This window comes from Carassius auratus, chromosome 32, assembly GCF_003368295.1.
Source record: "Carassius auratus strain Wakin chromosome 32, ASM336829v1, whole genome shotgun sequence".
Taxonomy (NCBI): domain Eukaryota; kingdom Metazoa; phylum Chordata; class Actinopteri; order Cypriniformes; family Cyprinidae; genus Carassius; species Carassius auratus.
In genome coordinates this window covers 26,497,482-26,517,036 of record NC_039274.1, presented here as the reverse complement: position 1 = coordinate 26,517,036, position 19,555 = coordinate 26,497,482, and the positions used below count along the sequence as shown (strand labels likewise).

The following is a 19,555-nucleotide window of genomic DNA, read 5'->3' as shown; positions in this document are numbered from 1 at the left end:
AAGTTCCCCTGTAGTCACTATTTTGATGCTTTAAAACTGATCTTTTATAATTAAAATGACATATACTTTTTGGTGAAAATATTTTCTTCATGCCTTAAACTCTACACCCTTACCTCATTTAGTATACACGGATTCATGAATATGCAAATTAGGAGAAAATGATCAGCAATCATGTTGACTGATGAATTTGCACATGGTATGGTTTTATGCGTATTAAAAGCACTGTAAACAATGTCAAAAAACTTGATTTTCTTCACAGGGGTCTTTAATGCTAGATATGTGGGAATGGGAAATGCAAAAAATTGTGTTCTCTGAACTCTACAGCTGATTGGAGGTGTGTCTCTTTCTCTCCCCAGGGTATCGTGGGATAGCGATGGAGAAGTACACATCCTCAGCCCCGGCGCCAGTGATGTGGGAACCTACAGATGTACCGCCACCAATGATTTGGGCTCCGATTCAGAGACAACACTAGTTCTATTAGCTGGTGAGACATTACACACTGTTGCTCTCTATAATGACTGTTTTGTATACAATTTGAGCTGCTGGTTTTTTATTTCTTTATAAACAGAAACTCCCACGATCGCTGCCTCGCAGACAAATACGTCAGATCTGAAGAGCAGCAGTCTGAAGGTGGTGGTCGGAGGGGTTATCAGTGTCCGTTTAGGTGCCAACCTCACCCTGGAGTGCCCCGTCAAAGGTAGGGGACAATTTACAGGTCGATTTCACAATCAAAAGATTACATGTTGGTACATTTTTATCAAAATAAAAAAATATTCTATCAATACAGTATATAGTCAAGCATAATGCGATCTACTCTAAAATATTGCAAATTACATATTTTAATATATTGTTTTATAAATAATTAAAGAATCCAGTGCAAGAAAAGTGCAAGAAAGGGTTAATGCTGATAATAGGAGTTTGAAATGCATCCCGTGAATAAATTCCTCCATGGGCATCTAAAAATCATGTGACACCCCTGAAACACTAGGGGGCCCTCTTGCTCTCAAAGTTTATGTAATTTTAGTTTCGTTTTTGAATTTGGCCAGTGGTTATTTCTTTTAATGCGTTGCGCTTTTGACCTTTCTACGTAAAAATCATGCAATGTGAATATCGTACAGTCTAGCTCGAGACTAAAAAAACGTGTTGAAAGTCACAGAAGAGACACTGTTTCTCAAGCACTTTCCGTGAGTGTGGTTCGAGATGGAGTGAAACACGGACAAATGTGTCTTATTCATTTGTTCATAACCGCTCATACCCCACTCCACTGCCCCCGATATTACAATTTTGTGCATAAGTTAAATTCGCAACTATGGATAGAGAGGAAACCCAGCTAAAGTTTCTCATTATATATTAGTAAACTTGTAAAATGATAGCTGAAAATAATAAGCTAAAGAAATGCTAACAATCAAATTTTGTTACACATACAGTATGGGTCTCATTCATGAAACACGAGCAGAACAAATTTTTGTGTAAATCGCGTGTAAAGTGGTTTTGGCGTAAATTTTCGGATTCATTAAAACGTTCGTATTTTCCAAATGTTAGTTGGTACGAAAGAAATCTACACCTGCTCCCAGCCACGCGTAAATAGTGCGTTTAACGTCTGAACGTTTTGCTCATTAATACGGCTGCATTTTAATTCACCTTAATCGGGTACATATTTACACAGCATTTTGAAAAAAAATATATATATATTAATTACATACGGTTTTTCTTTTAACTTTTATTATGAGAGCCAGTAATAGGATCTGTAATATGCTTCCAAACTTCCTTTTTTAGGACCTCATACGCCACTAGTACGCTTGAAATTTAAATGTGGCATTTTGAATGAACTTCTGATAATAAAACTTGTAAACTAATGTAAAATGTTTCTTTTTCAGTTGCTTTTGAGAAGACATGTTGAAATCCTTCGTTTGGTGTCATAATATGATGCTCACATATAGTTGTCAGCCGGATTTAATGGGCGGGATTTATGGTAATTGAGAGTGAGCGTGCACGCACGTCCCATTTACGACTGATTGGAATTCATTAACACACACACACATTTCACTATCACATCTGATGTTTACAAAGTTTTTGTGAATCAGGAGAAGAGTTTTCGGGAAGTTCTCTTTACGCGCAAATCACTCAGATATTAACTCGTATATTTACGAATGTTTCATGAATGAGACCCTATGTGTGAAAAACAGACATTCCGTGGCTTTAATCGCACAAATGTGTATTATTATGAGAAAACCACTTTCCATCGTTACCAGTGCGGTCTCAATGTAGATGCTTCAAATTATCGAGATACTTTCCTCTGTGAAAAGTAAACGCATTTGATTTGTGCGTATCCCATGCTTTACAGCTCTTGTCCATGTGGTTTTGGTGGAAGATTCGGCTGATTGGACAGAAATGGTGTGTAAAGTCAACAAGCGTTCAGGATGCTGGGCCCTTCGATGGGATTTATGCCGCACTCCGTCATTCACAAACGCCAATCGACTGTAGCAAAACATGGCTCTTGTCACTCTGTTGTACTAAAGTATATGTTTATATAAACAAAAGTTTCTGAGGTCATTCTGTCTGTCCTCGTCGTCACGATTTATGTAGACTTGTTTATCTAGTGATTTGGTTGATGCAAAGGACACCTGCTGTTAAGATTGGCCTCACAAAAGGCCAGAAAGCCACAAGTGCCAGCTGTTCTCTCATGCTTTCATCACCATCTGATTCTCTGAGATGAATAAACAGGATTTGAAGAACGTGTCCGGTTTGCTTTGATGGCATAGGCAGCCACAGAGCAGTGCATTATGGGAAATGATGTAAGAAGATACTGTAATTGAGTGGTTAAGCTGATGGTGTGGAGAGATGTGTTGTTAGAGGATACACACACCCGGATACAGCGAGGGTCTGATCCAGGTCACATTATTACAGAGCATAATTTAGTCTGCTGATCACGCAGATCATAAAAAATAGCTCCCTTCTAAAAATCTAGTGAGCTGCCTACATAGACAGCTTCCATGTAACCTCAAAAGTGACTATTTTGGAAAACTCTACTTAGGCAGCAACCCTTTGCACAATACTAGTAGCTCTTCTTTTATTTATTTTTTTGTAATAAATCTTAACTATTATATTAATGCCTTACCATATTAAACGAAATATAAATTTATATGTGGATAGATTTTAACTTTATAGCCAGGTATTGGAACAGAAGGGAAAAAAATGGCACCTTTTTTCTGGTTCTGTGATTAGCTAACAATAATCATTAAATAAATAATTATTTATATATTTATAAAAATCTTCGACAAATGGTGAGAGAATATTGATTGTGATCAGATCAGAAGGTCAAACTATATATTATTTGAGCAGTTTTATTTTCATTTTATAATTATAAATTTTTGTATTGTTTTTTATATAGTTTTATATTTATGTAGTTTGTAACAGCATAGCATAGTGATTGAAAAGAAAAATTGTGAGAAAATATTAATTGTGAATTGTTTTATATTTCTGTTAATTTTATATGCATATATTTTTATGTATTTAAAAGTCCTCCTTGTAAGGTATTTGAACAATAGAAACAAAATAGAACATAAAACTATTTTTATTCTCTGATTCTTTTTTTGTCTAGCAATAAACATCAAACAATCAAATACTTTATATTTTATTCTATTTTATTATTTACTTATTTATTTTTAGAAACTTTAATTGCTTTGTTCATTTTATATTTATAATTTTGAATATAGTTAAAATGCTTTGCCAGCATCGCCAGGTATTGTCAATGTTGATTTTAATTATAGAACACCATTGAAAAGAACACAAGTTGACCAATGTGCTTTACATCAGTCAATTAAAAAATTAAAGCTGCAGTAGGTAACTTTTGTAAAAATATATTTTTTACATATTTGTTAAACCTGTCATTATGTCCTGACAGTAGAATATGAGACAGATAATCTGTGAAAAAATCAAGCTCCTCTGGCTCCTCCCAGTGTCCTATTGCTATTTGCAGAAACTCCATCGCTCCTGGTAAGAAACAACCAATCAGAGCTGCGGTCCGTAACTTTGTTTGTGTTCAAAATGTAGAAAAATGTATATAATAAGCGAGTACACCATGACTCCATTTTCCAAACCGTGTTTTTAGCTTGTCCTGAATCACTAGGGTGCACCTATAATAAGTGTTTATATTCGGACTATTTTAGATTGCTTCAGGGATACCGCGGCGGAGTAACCCAGTACCTTTGTGATTCTTCATAGACATAAACAGAGAGAAGTAGTTCCGGCTATGATGTTCTTACGCAAGACGCAAGCAGTTCTGTTTATTAACCGCTAGAGCGTCAAAAGTTCCCTACCGCAGATTTAAATTAAAATAAAATAAAAAACATAATAATAATGCGATTAATTATAATGCTGATAAAATCACTAAGAATACAAAAAGTGAAAATAACAATAAAAACAGCTTAATGGCATTAAAGAACTACCTTTCAGACTTTTTCTATGATTTGTCAAAAGCCAGAGAAAAAAGTAGTTTTGAAAAGAATCCGGGTAAGATCACTTCTAATGTGTACTGGAACGGAGTGTGTGTTTGTGCGAGTGTGCAGTCAGTAGGCGGTCAGCACTTAGAGATAAACATTTTGTATGAAATATATCTTCTTTTAATGTTCCATTTTTTTCTTCATCACCATGCAGTTATTGTTCCTGTGTATGTTTCTCCTCCCAATGGAAATTACCTTTCCAAGAAAGCAGAGGTCACTGCGTCGGCCACTATTAATCCTACGACATCACTTCCTGCCATCTTTGCAGGCATGCCTGACTGTTTACTGGTGCCAGAGTGTGTCAGTGCTCATGTGTATGCTTGACACAAACACACACACCACACACACACACACCTCAAGGCCTCCGATGTGATTTTTCATTTCTAATAGTGTGTCTACTCATTGGTTCTCAGACTAACGGCCGTATGTCAGTAGTAATGTCTCCATTCAGCAGAACGGGGGATCATAAAACTCAGACTCCAAATCCATGTGCTGCACATTATTTTCAGCAGGGATGTCCCATGGGAACTGGCAATTTACATCCATTGTGCCCATTTGTTCAAGTAATTTGTGTCAATCTGCAGGCCTCTTGTTGATCTGCTGTTTGAATCAACATTTTCTACAGTTTGATTTATTCGACTTTGGCCTTGCAAAAGTATTCATACCCCGTCATTTTTATTTCACATTTTATGATGTTGCTGCCTTATGATAAACTTCTTTAAATTACTTTGTTTCCACATCAATCAATACTCCATACACCATACTGGCAAAGCAAAAACAGATATGTCACAACTTCGCAGATTTATTAAAAATAAAAAACTGAAATAAGTGCATTGCATAAGTATTCATACCCTTAACTAAATATTTAGCTGAAGTCTTTTTGGTTTGACACGAATCTTTGCTCATCAGCATTCAGCAATTATCTGCTATTCTTCTCCTCGCCACTTCACCTCTCAAGCTCTGTCAGGTTGGATTGGGGCAGATGCACATTTTTAGGTTTCTCCAGATATGTTTGATTGGGTTCAAGCTCAGGCCACTCAAGGACATTCACAGAGTTGTCTATAAGCAACTCTTGCTGTGTGTTTAGGTCACTGTCCTGTTGGAAGATGCTCTTGGTTGTTTTTTTTTTTTTTTTGTTTTTTTTTGACACAAACACACTCACAAACACACTCATGCTCTGGACTGGGTTTTCATTAAAACTATCTCTGTATTTTGCCACACTGAGTCACCACTCAAACCAAAGCCCTTCTCCATCAGTTGCTCAGTTTGACCAGGAGGACAGCTCTAGGAAGAGTCTTGGTTGTTTAAAACTTCTTCCATTTAAGGGTAACAGGGACTTCATGCTTCTGTGACTCTTCAATGAGCCAGAATTTTTTTTCCTGAAATCTTCCACAGATGTGTGGCTTGACGAAAACCTGTTTCTGAGCTCTACAGGCAGTTCTTTTGACCTCAGTGCTTGGTTTTTGCTCTGATATGCACTATCAGCTGTTAGACCTTTTATTAAGACATGCATGCTTCCCAAATCACAGCCATTCAATTGAATTTGCCACAGGTTAACTTCACTTGAAGTGTAGTAACATCTGCAAGCAAAATGAATGCTCCTAAGCTAAATTTCAACTGTCCCAGATATGTGTGAATACTTATGCAATGGAATCATTTGAGGTTTTTTTTCTTTAATACATTTGCAAAGGTGTTTTTTTGCTTTACAATTATGGTTTATGGAGTGTAGATTGTTGTGGAAAAAAACTAATTTAAAGCAGTTTAACATAAGGCAGCAACAAAACAAAAGGTGAAAAAAATGAAAGGGTATGAATACTTTAGCAAGGCACTGTATGAATCTGTTAAGTACAAGACAGCAGTTGCCCCTAAATACTGGAACTTGTTCAGTGATTTGTCAAAAGCTTAGGTTTGTTTTGGGGAAAGCTTTCAGACCAGTGCGTTTGCCACTTTTCCTGAATGGGCTACAAAATAGGGACTGAAACTCAAACATATATCTATTTCAAATGGTCAGAAAATATTGCTCATAAAATTCTGTTTAAAAAGTCAAATACTAAATATGATATGAACTATTTTTTTTTTATCATTATTATAATTTTTTTTATGTTATGTTATTTATTTAATTTTTCAGATAACTAATTTTGAAACGTCACAGTTTGTGAGATTCTGTTATGTTTTTTTATTATTATTATTATTTATTTTTTTATCAAACATTGAACAAAAGTTTAATATGAATAATCTTTATAATTTTTTTATGGTTGCTATTTTTTATAACAATAACAATAATTATTGTTGTTAATAATAACAATACGAATAATAATAACTTTGGTTATTTTATTATAAAATAGTGGTTTATAGTTGGTCATATTTTCCATAAATCATTGAAAAGGTATTTTTTAAATATTTTATTATTCAAAAAGTTTCACAACTGCAGATTTTTTTTTTAATCATAATTTATTTTAAGCAGCATTTTATGGGCAATATTTGATGTGCTTGAAAATACCATATTTTTTTCTGCAATTTTAATTTTATCTTAAATAATTTATGCAAAGTATCTAACATTTCTGACAGCACACAATTTGTCCCTAAGACACCTTAAAAAAGCAATGGGACACCTAACCTGTACCATACTCATAGAGTGGAAAGTGGTGATTAGCGTCAGCTCCAGACTCCAGTGTGAATTGATTGATTGAGAGTGACCTGATGTTTTTCTCTGAACAGGTGTCCCGCGACCAACAGTGAGCTGGCACCGTAAAGAGGGTCCCCTGGGCGCCAGTGCTAGCACTCTCCCGGACGGATCTCTGCTCCTGAGAAACCTCACACTGCAAGACTATGGCACCTACTCCTGTGTGGCCGCCAACAGCATTGGAAAGTCGGTGGCCTCCGGCCTGCTCCTTGTGGCGGGTGAGTAGCGATTCCCATAGCAGCTGTATGTCAATCCACACTTCTCCGGGTGACAGGGAAATCCTTGCACGACAGCATTTCAGTGCTAAGTGAACCACTCTGTGGATTGGCTCGGTTTCCGTCAAAGTCAGCAGGAGATTTGCGAGACGCTTATTGATATTGGCATCGTTTGGCACGTTTTATTGAGAAATAACGTGAGACCTACAGCCTGCAGTGGTGGTGAAATCCACTTTTGCAGCAAAACGAAGAAATATTCCCTTCTTTATAGAGGCCGTTTGTCTCTTGAGATCTTATAGGCCACAAAAAGAGGGCATTCAAGGTCTTGTTTGGCCCCAGATGACACAATTTTCCTCCGTATTTTCATTAATTGAGGTCTCCATTATGGTCAAAAGCAGCAGTAATTTGTCTGATGATTAGGAGAAAGTTCTAACTAGGAGTAATTATTCAGCTACTTGAAGTCGTTCAAGCATCAAAGGAATAATCTACCTGTAGGAATGCTTTGGTTGATTGCGTTTGATGGTGAGATGTTTGATGACACACTGTTGTCCTGATGCCAGGAGGAGCTGTGGGTGAATCTGAGCACCAGGCTTCAAAGGAGATGAACAGGAAGAGGGTTCTGATGGCCTCTGAGATCGGCACCAGCGTCACAGTCAAACCTGGAGATATCTTACGGATAGGTACTTTCATGTTGTTTAAATGCACTCTTAAAAATAAAAGATCCAAAAGGGGCCGCAATGCCATAGATCAATATATATATATTTTTTTTTTTTTTCCTAGAACATTTTATAATTTAAAGAACCTTTCTCCACAATAAAGAATCTTTTGTGGAACATTTTTGTGGAACAACGGAAAGATTCCATGGATGTTAAAGGTTCTTCACTGAACCATCAATGCCAAAAAATAACCTTTACATTTACATTACATTTACATTTATTCATTTAGCAGACACGTTTATCCGAAGCGACATTAAGAGCAATGATATATAAGTGCTATAACAAGTCTCAGTTAGGTTAACACAGTACACCTAGCATGGGATTTTAAATAATAAAATAAATAAAAAGAAAACCGACAGAATAAAAAAAAGAATAGAGCAAGCTATTTAGAGGTTGTTACACATACACACATATGTATAATTGCATATTAAATGAAAAGAAAAATAGAATACAAAAATATTAGAAAGGTAGTTAGATTTTTTAATAATAGAATTAGAATAGTGAGTGTTAAAGTTAGAGGGTCAAATAAAGATGGAAGAGATGTGTTTTAAGCCGATTCTTGAAGATGGCTAAGGACTCAGCTGTCCGGATTGAGTTGGGGAGGTCATTCCACCAGGAGGAAACATTTAATTTAAAAGTCCGTAAAAGTGACTTTGTGCTTCTTTGGGATGGCACAATCAAGCGACTTTCACTTGCAGAACGCAAGCTTCTAGAGGGCACATAAGTCTGAAGTAACAAATTTAGGTAAATGGGTGCAGAGCCAGTGGTAGTTTTGTAGGCAAACATCAACGCCTTGAATTTTATGCGAGCAGCTATTGGAAGCCAGTGCAAATTGAGAAACAGAGGTGTGACGTGTTTTCTTTTTGGCTCATTAAAAATTAATCTTGCTGCCGCATTCTGAATTAATTGTAAAGGTTTGATAGAATTGGCTGGGAAACCTGCCAAGAGGTACTATTAGCTTTTTTAGAAAAAAGTTGATCCCATAAGTAATAAAAAAATGATTTTTTTTTTTTTTTTACCTGGACAACAACTTAAAAAAAGGACTAATTATCAGCTAATTATTTATATCAAATTATTCATATCAACTAATATTTTTTTTTCTTAAATGAAGAAATGTTTTCTTCTATGACATAACCATAACTTGCTAACAAGAGTTTAGTGTATGTGTTTGACAAAATGTTCAGCCGCTGTAGCCCTTATTCTTGTTTCTCTGTGTCTGAGAGTTCAGATTTCCAGTAAGAGTATTTGATTGAGTCTAAATGCTTTTTAGAATTTAGTTTTTCATACATTTTTCACAGTAAAGTTGTTTTAAGACTAATTACAAATGACAGGAGATCTAAACCCTATTTCCTCTTAGAATTCACCTATAACCCCCTTCAGGTTGTCCGGTGGCCCCCAGTCACAGAAAACCCATCAAGTGGTCATATCAGAACCAGACTCTGAAACAGAGTCCAGGCATGAGCTACCACATGCTGGTGGGGGGGCGAGTTCTGGAGATGAACACCCACGGAGGGAGGTTTGACGGACGCTATGAGTGCCAAACACAAATCAACAACCAGCAGCGTCTCACGGCTTGGATTCATGTGATTTCACAAGGTTAGTGTGAATTCTTAAAGATGTCTTTACATATATATATATATAAGTGCTGTCAAAATTAGCGCGTTAACGCATTCGATTAATTTGAAATATTTAACGTATTAAAAAAAAATAACGCAATTAACGCGGTTGCAGTTTTTTTTTTTTTTTCCAGTTGTGGCCTATGTGTGTTCAACGTGCAAAGAAATATGGATAAGACCAAGGAAGGACTTTTAGACGGAAAGTTTCAGTATAAAACTCTGCCGGATTACTCTTCAGTCTGCCACAAGAAACATTACTCTTCATTCAGTCTGCCACAAGAAACAGCAACATTAAAATCATGAACTCAAATGTCATTGTTTAAAAAAAAAAAAAAAAAAAAAAAAAAACAATGACTGTAACAGTGCGTAAATCAGACCTTTCTGTAACGCTAACGTTAATAAGCTTAAACGAAAATAACGAAATAATTGTGTAGCGGAGTATTTTTTGTACACAGTGCCGCGAACTGTCAATCACTCCTGTACGCGTGCATTACTGTCCTCCTCAGCTGCAGCAACTTGCGCTCTCTCTCTTCATCAAGCTTTAAAACAAAAAGGGGACAAAAAGATCATATTGTCTTTGTGCATAGGCTATAGAATAGATTAATTAGATAAATGAATATCTAAATTTGTGCCTTGCCGTCTACGGTATTTGTTTAGAACTTAGAAAAAAGATGCTGCAGCCAATGAGCAGCCAGCGGGGGCTGCAGGACGACTCAACCTCCGCAGACAGTTTTTAATGTTTATCAGACAATAAATACTCAAGATTTTGCTTTAGTATAACTCACAACGAGTTTCACACACCTTCTCCGGCCACGTTGAGTTGTTGACACTTAACAGTGGGAAAAGCGACACATGCGCTATTCACTTGTATAACTTAAGGGTGAATGGGTAATGTAGTTTCTGCTCTGGGTGGGATGAATTAGGAAGCTTGCATTGTGAAGGGCGCTCTGAAAATCGGCAGTGCAGGTAAAAGATTAAAACCTCTATTAAAACAGATGTCCAAATGAGCGTACCGGTACGCTACAAGCACGTTCTGGGCGCACGGAGAGGTGGCGGTACACTCAAAAGCTATATTTGGAAGTGGCGGTACTGAGTACCAGTGCTTACTGGCCCACTTAAAGCACTGGCAATGACTATACTTTGGAATTTTTTTGCAGTCCACTTAGAATTCAACATGGAAATCATTTTTGTTTTTTATTGGCATTGATTGTTTTGAAATTCAAATGGTACTTACATGCCTGTGTTTTTATTTCTGTAATAAATATGGCTTTCAAGCCAACAGTTAATTTGGAGGATATTGATGGTTTATTGCAGGTATGTTGTTTACATGAGAAAATCTGTGTTACAAGTTAAACAAAAATTCCAATAAACAATCATATTTTGAATTTAAATAGTTTCTTTGTCTTGAGTTTACATTAATTATTTACATTTTACATATCCAAAAAGTTTCAGTCTTTTAATTGCGATTAATCCCGATTAATCGCGATTAATTTTAAAAAATTGTGCGATTAATTAGTTAATTTTTTTTTAATCGATTGACAGCACTAATATATATATATATATATATATATATATATATATATATATATATATATATATATATATATATATATATATATATATATATATGCTTATATGTATCATCAAGTATTTTAATGTCATCCCGAACTCTATTTGTATTTCTCTTTGTTGTCTTTTTTGGGGTGTAGAGTTTAAGTGGCAGTTTGGTGAGTGGAGCACATGCAGTGCTTCCTGTGGCAACAGAGGGACTCAGATGAGGAAAGTACGATGTCTGACGTCAGAGGGCCAAGAGATGCCTCATTCAACCTGTTATCATCTTCCCAAACCGATCAGTCAACCACGGCCGTGCAACCTGCTAGACTGCCCTCCCAGGTACACTTCCCTAAGCAAATAATAAAATACTTAAAGAAATATTAAGTAGCCTAATATTAGCCCAAAAATAACGAAAATGTATTCATCTTCAACTCATTTGCTCAACCTCTGCAGTGAATGGATGCTGTCAGAATGAGAGTCCAAACAGCTGATAAAAACTTCACAATGATCCACAAGTAATCATTTCTGGTGAACGTGTTGTCCTTTGACATCAAAATCCACCGACATATTTGTTTAGAACTATTTGGATTGTAAACGATGCTGGATCTGTCTGATTCAGACGAGACAACTTTTACACTGGAAAAAGGAATATTATGAATAAAGGACTCTAATCTGATGGATTCTTACAAATAAGCAGCTTTTCATGTCAGAAGACTTTAATTGATGGACTGTAGTGGTGTGGATGACTTTTGGATTATTATGATGTTTTTATCAGCTGTTTGGACTCTCGATCTGACGGCACCCATTCACTGCAGAGGATCCACCGGTGAGCAAGTGATGCTAACGTAATCCTACATTTCTCCAAATCTGTTACAAACTCGTCTTAGATGGCCTGAGAGTGAATACATTTTCAGCAGATTTTCATTTTTGGGGGTAGACTATTCGTTTAATAATATACAGCATTTTTCAAGACACAGTTAGCATGTTAGTAGAGAAGATTGGTTTCTTCTTAAGCTTAATTGATGATCGATCACAACACATAGGTTTTTGGCTGTCCTGGAAGGAGTTATGGATGACGAACCTAGCTGTATAGGGTAGTGATGAAACGATGGGTTAGCTGGAACCAGCAGCAGTTCTGTCTTAGTAAGGTTGAGATTCACGTAAATTAGCGTCTGCTGATGGATCTCTCTAAAGGCTTTAATTTAAAGAGAGCAGAAAAACCTTCAGAAATCTGCGAGCCATGGTGCATTTAACTGCAACCAACCTACTTACCTCCGGGATTGATTTTCAGGAATTTTAAAGGCAATTTTCCTAATTACGTGTGAATTTAATGTAAAATACTTATGTCATAGATGTAACCAGTTATTTCAATCAATCATAATACTATAGACCAGTGGTAAATAATCCTTCTTGAATTATATAAACTCAGATGGTTAACAGATGATAAAAGACGATCATTTATTTGTAGTTTTGTTTATTAAATGTTTGTAAAAAGCACATTAAGACCTGGACATAAAAACATAGGATAGACAGTGCAAACGACTTCTATATGTCCCTGCCAAAAACATCATCTGATTATTGCCATGCGTCTGGACTCAGCGCATGAATCATATGGCTCTGTGAAAGCGTTTAGCGTCAGCGGGAGATCCTCTCACAAAGCGTGTCTTTGTTACTGCTTCTTTCACTCTAACACAACCCCAAATGCCCCGCAGAGGCTCTCAGCTCCCCAGTGACTCGGGTACAAGCTGTGCTTTTTCAAAAAACAAATATAACCAGCCGCACAAATCCACTGTTGAAATATATGCAGATGTATATTCTTGTCGATTTGGAATGGCACGTATCCAGTGTTAGCTACAAGTTTGAGGTTTGTTAGCATGTGTTTAACTGTGTGAGTGCAAAGAAAATTGGTGATATGCAGCTAGATGAATGTCAAATCTATGATAGGATGCTACAGGTGTGAAGATAAACCATCTCTTGTAATAATTCAAATGACATTTGTGGTGATTTTATTTTTATATGTTTGCAGAACTAAATTGAATTTTAATGGCAAAAATAGTGCATTGTAATGATTTTTGTTAACTGATTTTTGAAGCACTTCTGACTTTAAAAAAAAAAAAAAATTATTTGACTGTATTCCATAAATTGAAAGCATTTATACATAAAAATGAATGACAAAAGGCTAAATATATATTTCTTTTTAAGCTGGATGCTAATAATATTTGCTAATTAACAGTATTTTTATCAAATAAATGCAGAAAGCCGCAAACTTTTGATCTTACTACTGAATAATACAAATATAAGATCAAACAGGAGTATGCTACATTATCACATCACCTCATTGCGTTGCATATTTATTTTACTGAATATCATACAGCTGTGAAATATATTTTTTGGCAGTCTGATTAAGAAACAGATCAGAAATCGTGACTTCTGGCTCATCAATCTCACTGGCAATGGAAGGTCAATTTGAGTGCATTGCATTGTGGGATTTACTCATACAGTGTGATGTGTTGCACACGGCAATTTTTTTAAAAAATATAGGTCATCTGCATATTTCATGCATGCATGTTCATATTTCAACCTTTCTGGCTGATTGTGCAGTATTTCATATTTCACTTTATCATTTAAAAGCACTCGCATGAGCCTCTTAAATCATTTTGAAGCTCTTCTAACTGTTTCTCCTTTATATGTCAGTTGGGTGTCAACAGTGTGGTCCAGATGTTCCAGTTCCTGTGGGCGGGGCTTCAGAGAGAGGCGGGTCTCCTGTCAGCAGGTGGAGGCATCAGGGAGCGTGAGGGATTTGTCCAGCACAGCGTGTGAAGGATCTGCTCGACCTGAAGACAGGGAAGAGTGCAGCTCACACGTGTGCGTGGAGTGGCTCACTGGCCCCTGGGGGAAGGTACATTTACTGACACTTTTATATTTAGGCTACGTTTACACGACGATGATGTAGTCAGCACTGGAAAAGTTTGCAAACTGTCGAGCAGCAAGAACAGTACCATGTACTCCGTCATTGTTGTATATGTTTGTTCGCACTTGCCTTTAAAATCAAAATGTACTGTGCATGTCTACATATCTAACACGTACTACACACGCGCATGACATCATTGTTTTGAAGAATTCCTGTTTTTGGTTTATACACGGAAATGATAATGGTGGCGTTTTCAAAAACTTTCACTCTGAAATCTGTTTTCAAAAATATTGTTTCATTTGTCGTGTAAACAAACAGGCAAAATGCATAAAAAGTTTCCAGGTTTTGGCTGAAAATGTTGTCGTGTATACGATATTGATGGGAACCAATGAAACCCGTATTGGTCAGCAATTATCCATAATTATTTTGTATTCTGTGGATTTTCTGCTCATCCTTTACACAATCATGTAAAACAGTGGGGTTTGTAAGATTTTTTTAATGTTTAAAGTCTCTTCTGCTCACCATGGCTGCGTTTAATTGATCAAAAATATTGTAAAAACAGTAATATTGTGAAATATTGATACAGTTTAAAATAACTGTTCTATTTTATAGATATTACATTTATATTTTAATAATTGTTGAATTTTCTTCAGTGTCACATGATCCTTTAGAAATCATTCTAAAATTATTATTTGCTTCTCAAAAAAAAAAAAAATAAATAAATAAATATTATCAGTGTTTAAAACTTGTGATGCATTATTTTTTTGTGTATAAAACATACATTTTTCAGTATTTTATGAATATAATATTTTATAACACTTTAAATATTTGCCACTTAATAACTTAATTGCTCCTTTCTGACTAAAGTACTTTTTTTATTTTCTTTTTGGAGTCAAAGGCGATATTCATTGAGGAAAGATACATTAAGGCAATTTATGCAAATTCTTTCATGCAAAATATCTAAAAAGTAATTTAAAGTTATGAAATTACTAATAAAAAAATACTGACCAGTTACAGAATCAAAAAAATATGCAGCTCTTGCACAAGTCATATGACATTTCATGTTGTTTGCCAGTTGCCCATAATCAGTTTTATATAGTTTCTGCCTGTTTAGTATCAGAGCGCCTGCATCTGTTCATATCCTGCAATGCTGTTGTGGTGCTGTAAGTGAGGTGATGTGATGTGTTCAACAGTGCACAGGTCGATGTCTGGGGTCTGCGGTGGCCACGCAGAGCAGAACCGTCTCATGCAGACACTTCAGCAACTCCACGTCCAAAACATGCGACCCAAAAGAAAGGTGCCAGACTGGTGGAACATTCAGCATCACTTATTCTCCCGTGCTGTAATGTGTTATTTCTCCTGATCCGATTCTCGACCATCTTTCAGGCCGTCATCCGTGAGGAACTGCTCGTCTGAGATGTGTGACGTGCACTGGAAGGTGTTCCCGTGGAGGACGTGTACCGCAGCGTGCGGCAGCGGCTTCCAGTCCCGCCGGGTGGAATGTATCCATCGGCAGAACAAGAAAACCCTACCCGACCAGCAGTGCACCTGGCAACGGCGGCCTTCTACCTGGCGACACTGCAACATCACTTCCTGTGGCAGTAGGTCTATTAATTTTAGCTCTCAAAACAGCTTTTTATTAACCAGAGCGTCAGTATGGTTTCGGGGAATGTTTGCCCTCGTTCGCCACCTTTAGCGCGTTCATGTTTTATTAGGGAAAATATTAGCGACCTGGTGGCCAAATATATTGGCTTGTTCCATCTCTCTCGAAGTCGAAGTTATCACAACGTCCCAAGAGAACTCGCTCTAGTTCATGGGTTTTTCTAAGCTCGGTCATTTCTGGAATCCCGTCTGTCCAAACATCTGCTTTTTGTTCTTCGCTCTGAAACTTAATGAAACTTCATTTTTGTGTCACCTAACTTGTTTCTGGGTGCAGAAATATTTAATAAAACAACAGCAATAAATGAACTTATATTGTTTTTAGAGTGTGAAGCCTCGGTCATGCTAGACTTTGAGCTCGAAATGTTGCTTCACACCAAAGCGAACAGGATAAGATATCACGCTCTAAGGATTCCCTTTTTGAGAAAAAATAAATCACTAAAGGCAAATGATAATAGATTTAAAAAGTGGAAATATACTGTGAACATCTACTCTGCTTTCCTGCAACACTGCTTTGTTTCCTTTGACTAGCGGTCAGTCTGTGACGTTAAGAGAGGCTGTTGGTCAAATGTCTTTGTGCTATTTGAAGTAAAATTCCCTAACAATTTCCTAAAATTTCACAACAATCTTTGTGAAAAATCCATCCACGATCCAAAGTGACAAAGCATGAGAAACAGGAGCAGGTGTCTCACATCATAGATGTTACTGTAAGGTGTATGTAACATGGTTCGTTAGATACGAGGAGGAGGAGGAGGTGGGAACTGGCTCAACATAAACATCATCTTTAATTAAGAACTCAAAAATAAACATACAAAACAAACACAAAACATACATTTGTCTAAGCCTGGACCTCTCTCATTAACACTTACAGTAATTTACTATTTTATCGCTGTGGAATATAAAGTAAATTAAAAGGTGTACATATATTTAACCTATATGAAAATATATTAATAACGATGAATAATAGGTATCATAAATAATAATAGTTATTCATGCTATTATTATTATTAGTAGTAGTAGTATTATTATTATATTGTAGTTTTGTTGTTAACCATTTGTAATTATATTTTTATAACAAAATATTATTATTATTATTATTTTATTTTTTATTTTATTTTTTTAAAGACCAACAAAAGACACAGCACTGTCATTATATATATATATATATATATATATATATATATATATATATATATATATATATATATATATATATATATATATATATATATAATATTCATTTTGTTTAACTAAATTCAAATTTAATTACATTTATGAATTTAGCAGACACTTTTATTCAAAGCAACTTACAGTGCATTCAGACTAACATTTTTTTTACCTAACTAGTTTAATTCATTGTTAATTGAGCTGCTCAGTTAAATGTTTTAAAAAATAAATAAATTAATAAATGCTATTATTTGCAAACTCATCCATTTAAATTAAATTTGCAATGTGTGGCTTGTGCTTTTGCAAAGTCTGATTTCTAAAGGTGTAATCTGAATAAGCTTGGTTTTGTTTGGTATCTCTGCAGGTGAGTGTAAGGACACAACCCACTACTGTCCTGTGGTCAAACGTCTGGAGCTGTGCCTCGTGGACCTGTACCGGCAACGCTGCTGCCAGACCTGCTCACAGGACACCGGCGCCACCTAGTGACCAGCAGAGGCACAAGGGCCCAAAAAAACAGATGCCCTTTACAGTCACCGCACTGACCGTAAAGCAGAATACTGTTCAATCGTACAAACCCTTGGACACCTAGAGTGTATGGACTAAAAGATATTTGGACTACACTCCACTGGATGCTTTCCCACAATCATCAGAAGTCCAAAGAGAAAATCACTTGAAGAGATTTGAAACTTCTCTTTTCACCAGCTTTCTCAGCGGATCTGGTTTTATCTTGCCCTGAAGGTGATATTATATGTGTATTAATTTAAGATTTTTTACTTATGGATATGAGAGGAGGACAAATCTTTCAAAGAATTGGACCATTCACCGATGTGATGGAAATGAAAATAAAAGCATCTTGTGTGTACGTGGTGTACTGATACTAATAATATCAGTGGTGTACAGCTTGAAGTATTAAGAGAGACATTATTAAATGTTGTTGTTTTTTTAAAATAAGAGTCCTATCTTGAAGTCAACATGAAATGCTGTCACCACCCATTCTACTTCTCTAATATGATTACTTCAGAGTCAAACAGGAAACAGGATTCTGTTTTACAGAATCTTATTTCCACCACGGAATGAGAAAATAAAAACTGTAATTGTGACTTATCTCAGAATTATGACTTTTGTTAATCAAATTTCTGAGTTTATATCTTACAGTATGGACTTTTTATCTAAATTTTGAGTTTATATCTCACAATTCTGACTTTTTTCGTGCAATTCTGATAAGAAAAGTCTAAAATGTGAAATAAGAATTTAAAGAAAAGTTTAAGTTATCCCACAATTTTGACTTTTTTTTTTCACAGTTGCACATTTTATTAAAAATTTCAGACTTTTTGTCTTAGAATTGCAAACTTTTATCTTGCAATTGCAAGTTAACATCTCATAATTATGGCTTTTTACACCTAACTAGAAATGTATGTTGTTAGCTATGTCGTTAGCTATGAATTCAATTGAAATTCAATTAAAATAATTACAAAACGTAATTAAAATTAAGAGAAAAGGCCATAATTGTCAAATAAAGACAACGTTATCTTTTTTATTCTTTGGTGGAAATAAGCTTCTATTAAGTTATTATATTTACTATATAAACATGAAGACGAACATTATATATATTTTTTTTCAACAACATGCACTGATAAATCATGCACAATAAGAGCAGTAGCATGTTTTAAGGAAGTAGAAAGGTTCATTTTGTTCTCATGTTGACTTGATAAAAATACTGATGTTTTAATATGGAAGTAGAATGTATGACAAAAACCTGTTCACTGATTGAAATGGCATGTGCCATAAAAGTCACATTTCTCCAGCCGTCTTTTAGATGTATGTTTTGTTCAACCAGTGTGCTGCATTGTAAAATATGTATTGTATATAATGTGTTTTTAAGTGCAATATTGTACATTGAGTGTAGAAAGTCTGGATTTTATTTTGTTACTTGGTTTAGTTTGTCTTTATAATCCATATTTGAGATTAAACACAACACATAACTATGTACTTATAACACTTGATGTGAATAATTCATATCTCTAATATAATGGTTTCCTACTGGCCTTTATGCATGCATTTTTAGTACATCAACAAATGTTGTACATAAGCCACTAACTGAAGTTATCCATGAATTTATCCATTGCATTTTATTGGTGGAGTATATGGAAGAACGCCGCTACATTAGTCTGTTAAGGAAGCACCAGTTTTGGTACTATTCACATCAATATTGCAAACCGTCTATGTCATACAAATACAATAAACAGTTTTACCAAACAGTTTATATATCTTTATTCTGTATCATGGTTAAAACAATCAATTATTGTGTAATGTTTAAAAGTGGGTTTTATGTGTTAACTACAGTGTCATTAAAACAGCTGCATTTATTTGATCAAAAATATAGTAAAAACTGTAATACTGTCGAATATTATTACAATTTAAAACAACTGTTTTCTATTTGAATATATTTTAAAATGTAATATATTCCTGTGAATCAAAGTTGAATTTTTTTAGCATCATTCCTCCATTCTTCACAGTCACATGATCCTTCAG

At 35.4% G+C, this 19,555-nt stretch overlaps 1 protein-coding gene across 1 annotated transcript in view; it reads left to right on the top strand.

The window, feature by feature from the left end:
* The window catches only part of LOC113051952 (ADAMTS-like protein 3), a 142,742-nt gene extending 123,252 nt beyond the window's left edge, over nucleotides 1-19,490 (top strand). Inside the window, exons 22-31 of the mRNA XM_026216149.1 lie at nucleotides 357-484; nucleotides 569-697; nucleotides 7,221-7,403; nucleotides 7,961-8,080; nucleotides 9,497-9,712; nucleotides 11,442-11,625; nucleotides 13,981-14,185; nucleotides 15,391-15,494; nucleotides 15,584-15,798; nucleotides 17,388-19,490. Of these exons, the coding sequence (XP_026071934.1) occupies nucleotides 357-484; nucleotides 569-697; nucleotides 7,221-7,403; nucleotides 7,961-8,080; nucleotides 9,497-9,712; nucleotides 11,442-11,625; nucleotides 13,981-14,185; nucleotides 15,391-15,494; nucleotides 15,584-15,798; nucleotides 17,388-17,506 (1,603 nt within the window). The 3' untranslated portion in view covers nucleotides 17,507-19,490. The remainder of the gene's footprint in view (nucleotides 1-356; nucleotides 485-568; nucleotides 698-7,220; nucleotides 7,404-7,960; nucleotides 8,081-9,496; nucleotides 9,713-11,441; nucleotides 11,626-13,980; nucleotides 14,186-15,390; nucleotides 15,495-15,583; nucleotides 15,799-17,387) is intronic.
* Nucleotides 19,491-19,555: the final 65 nt, after the last annotated feature.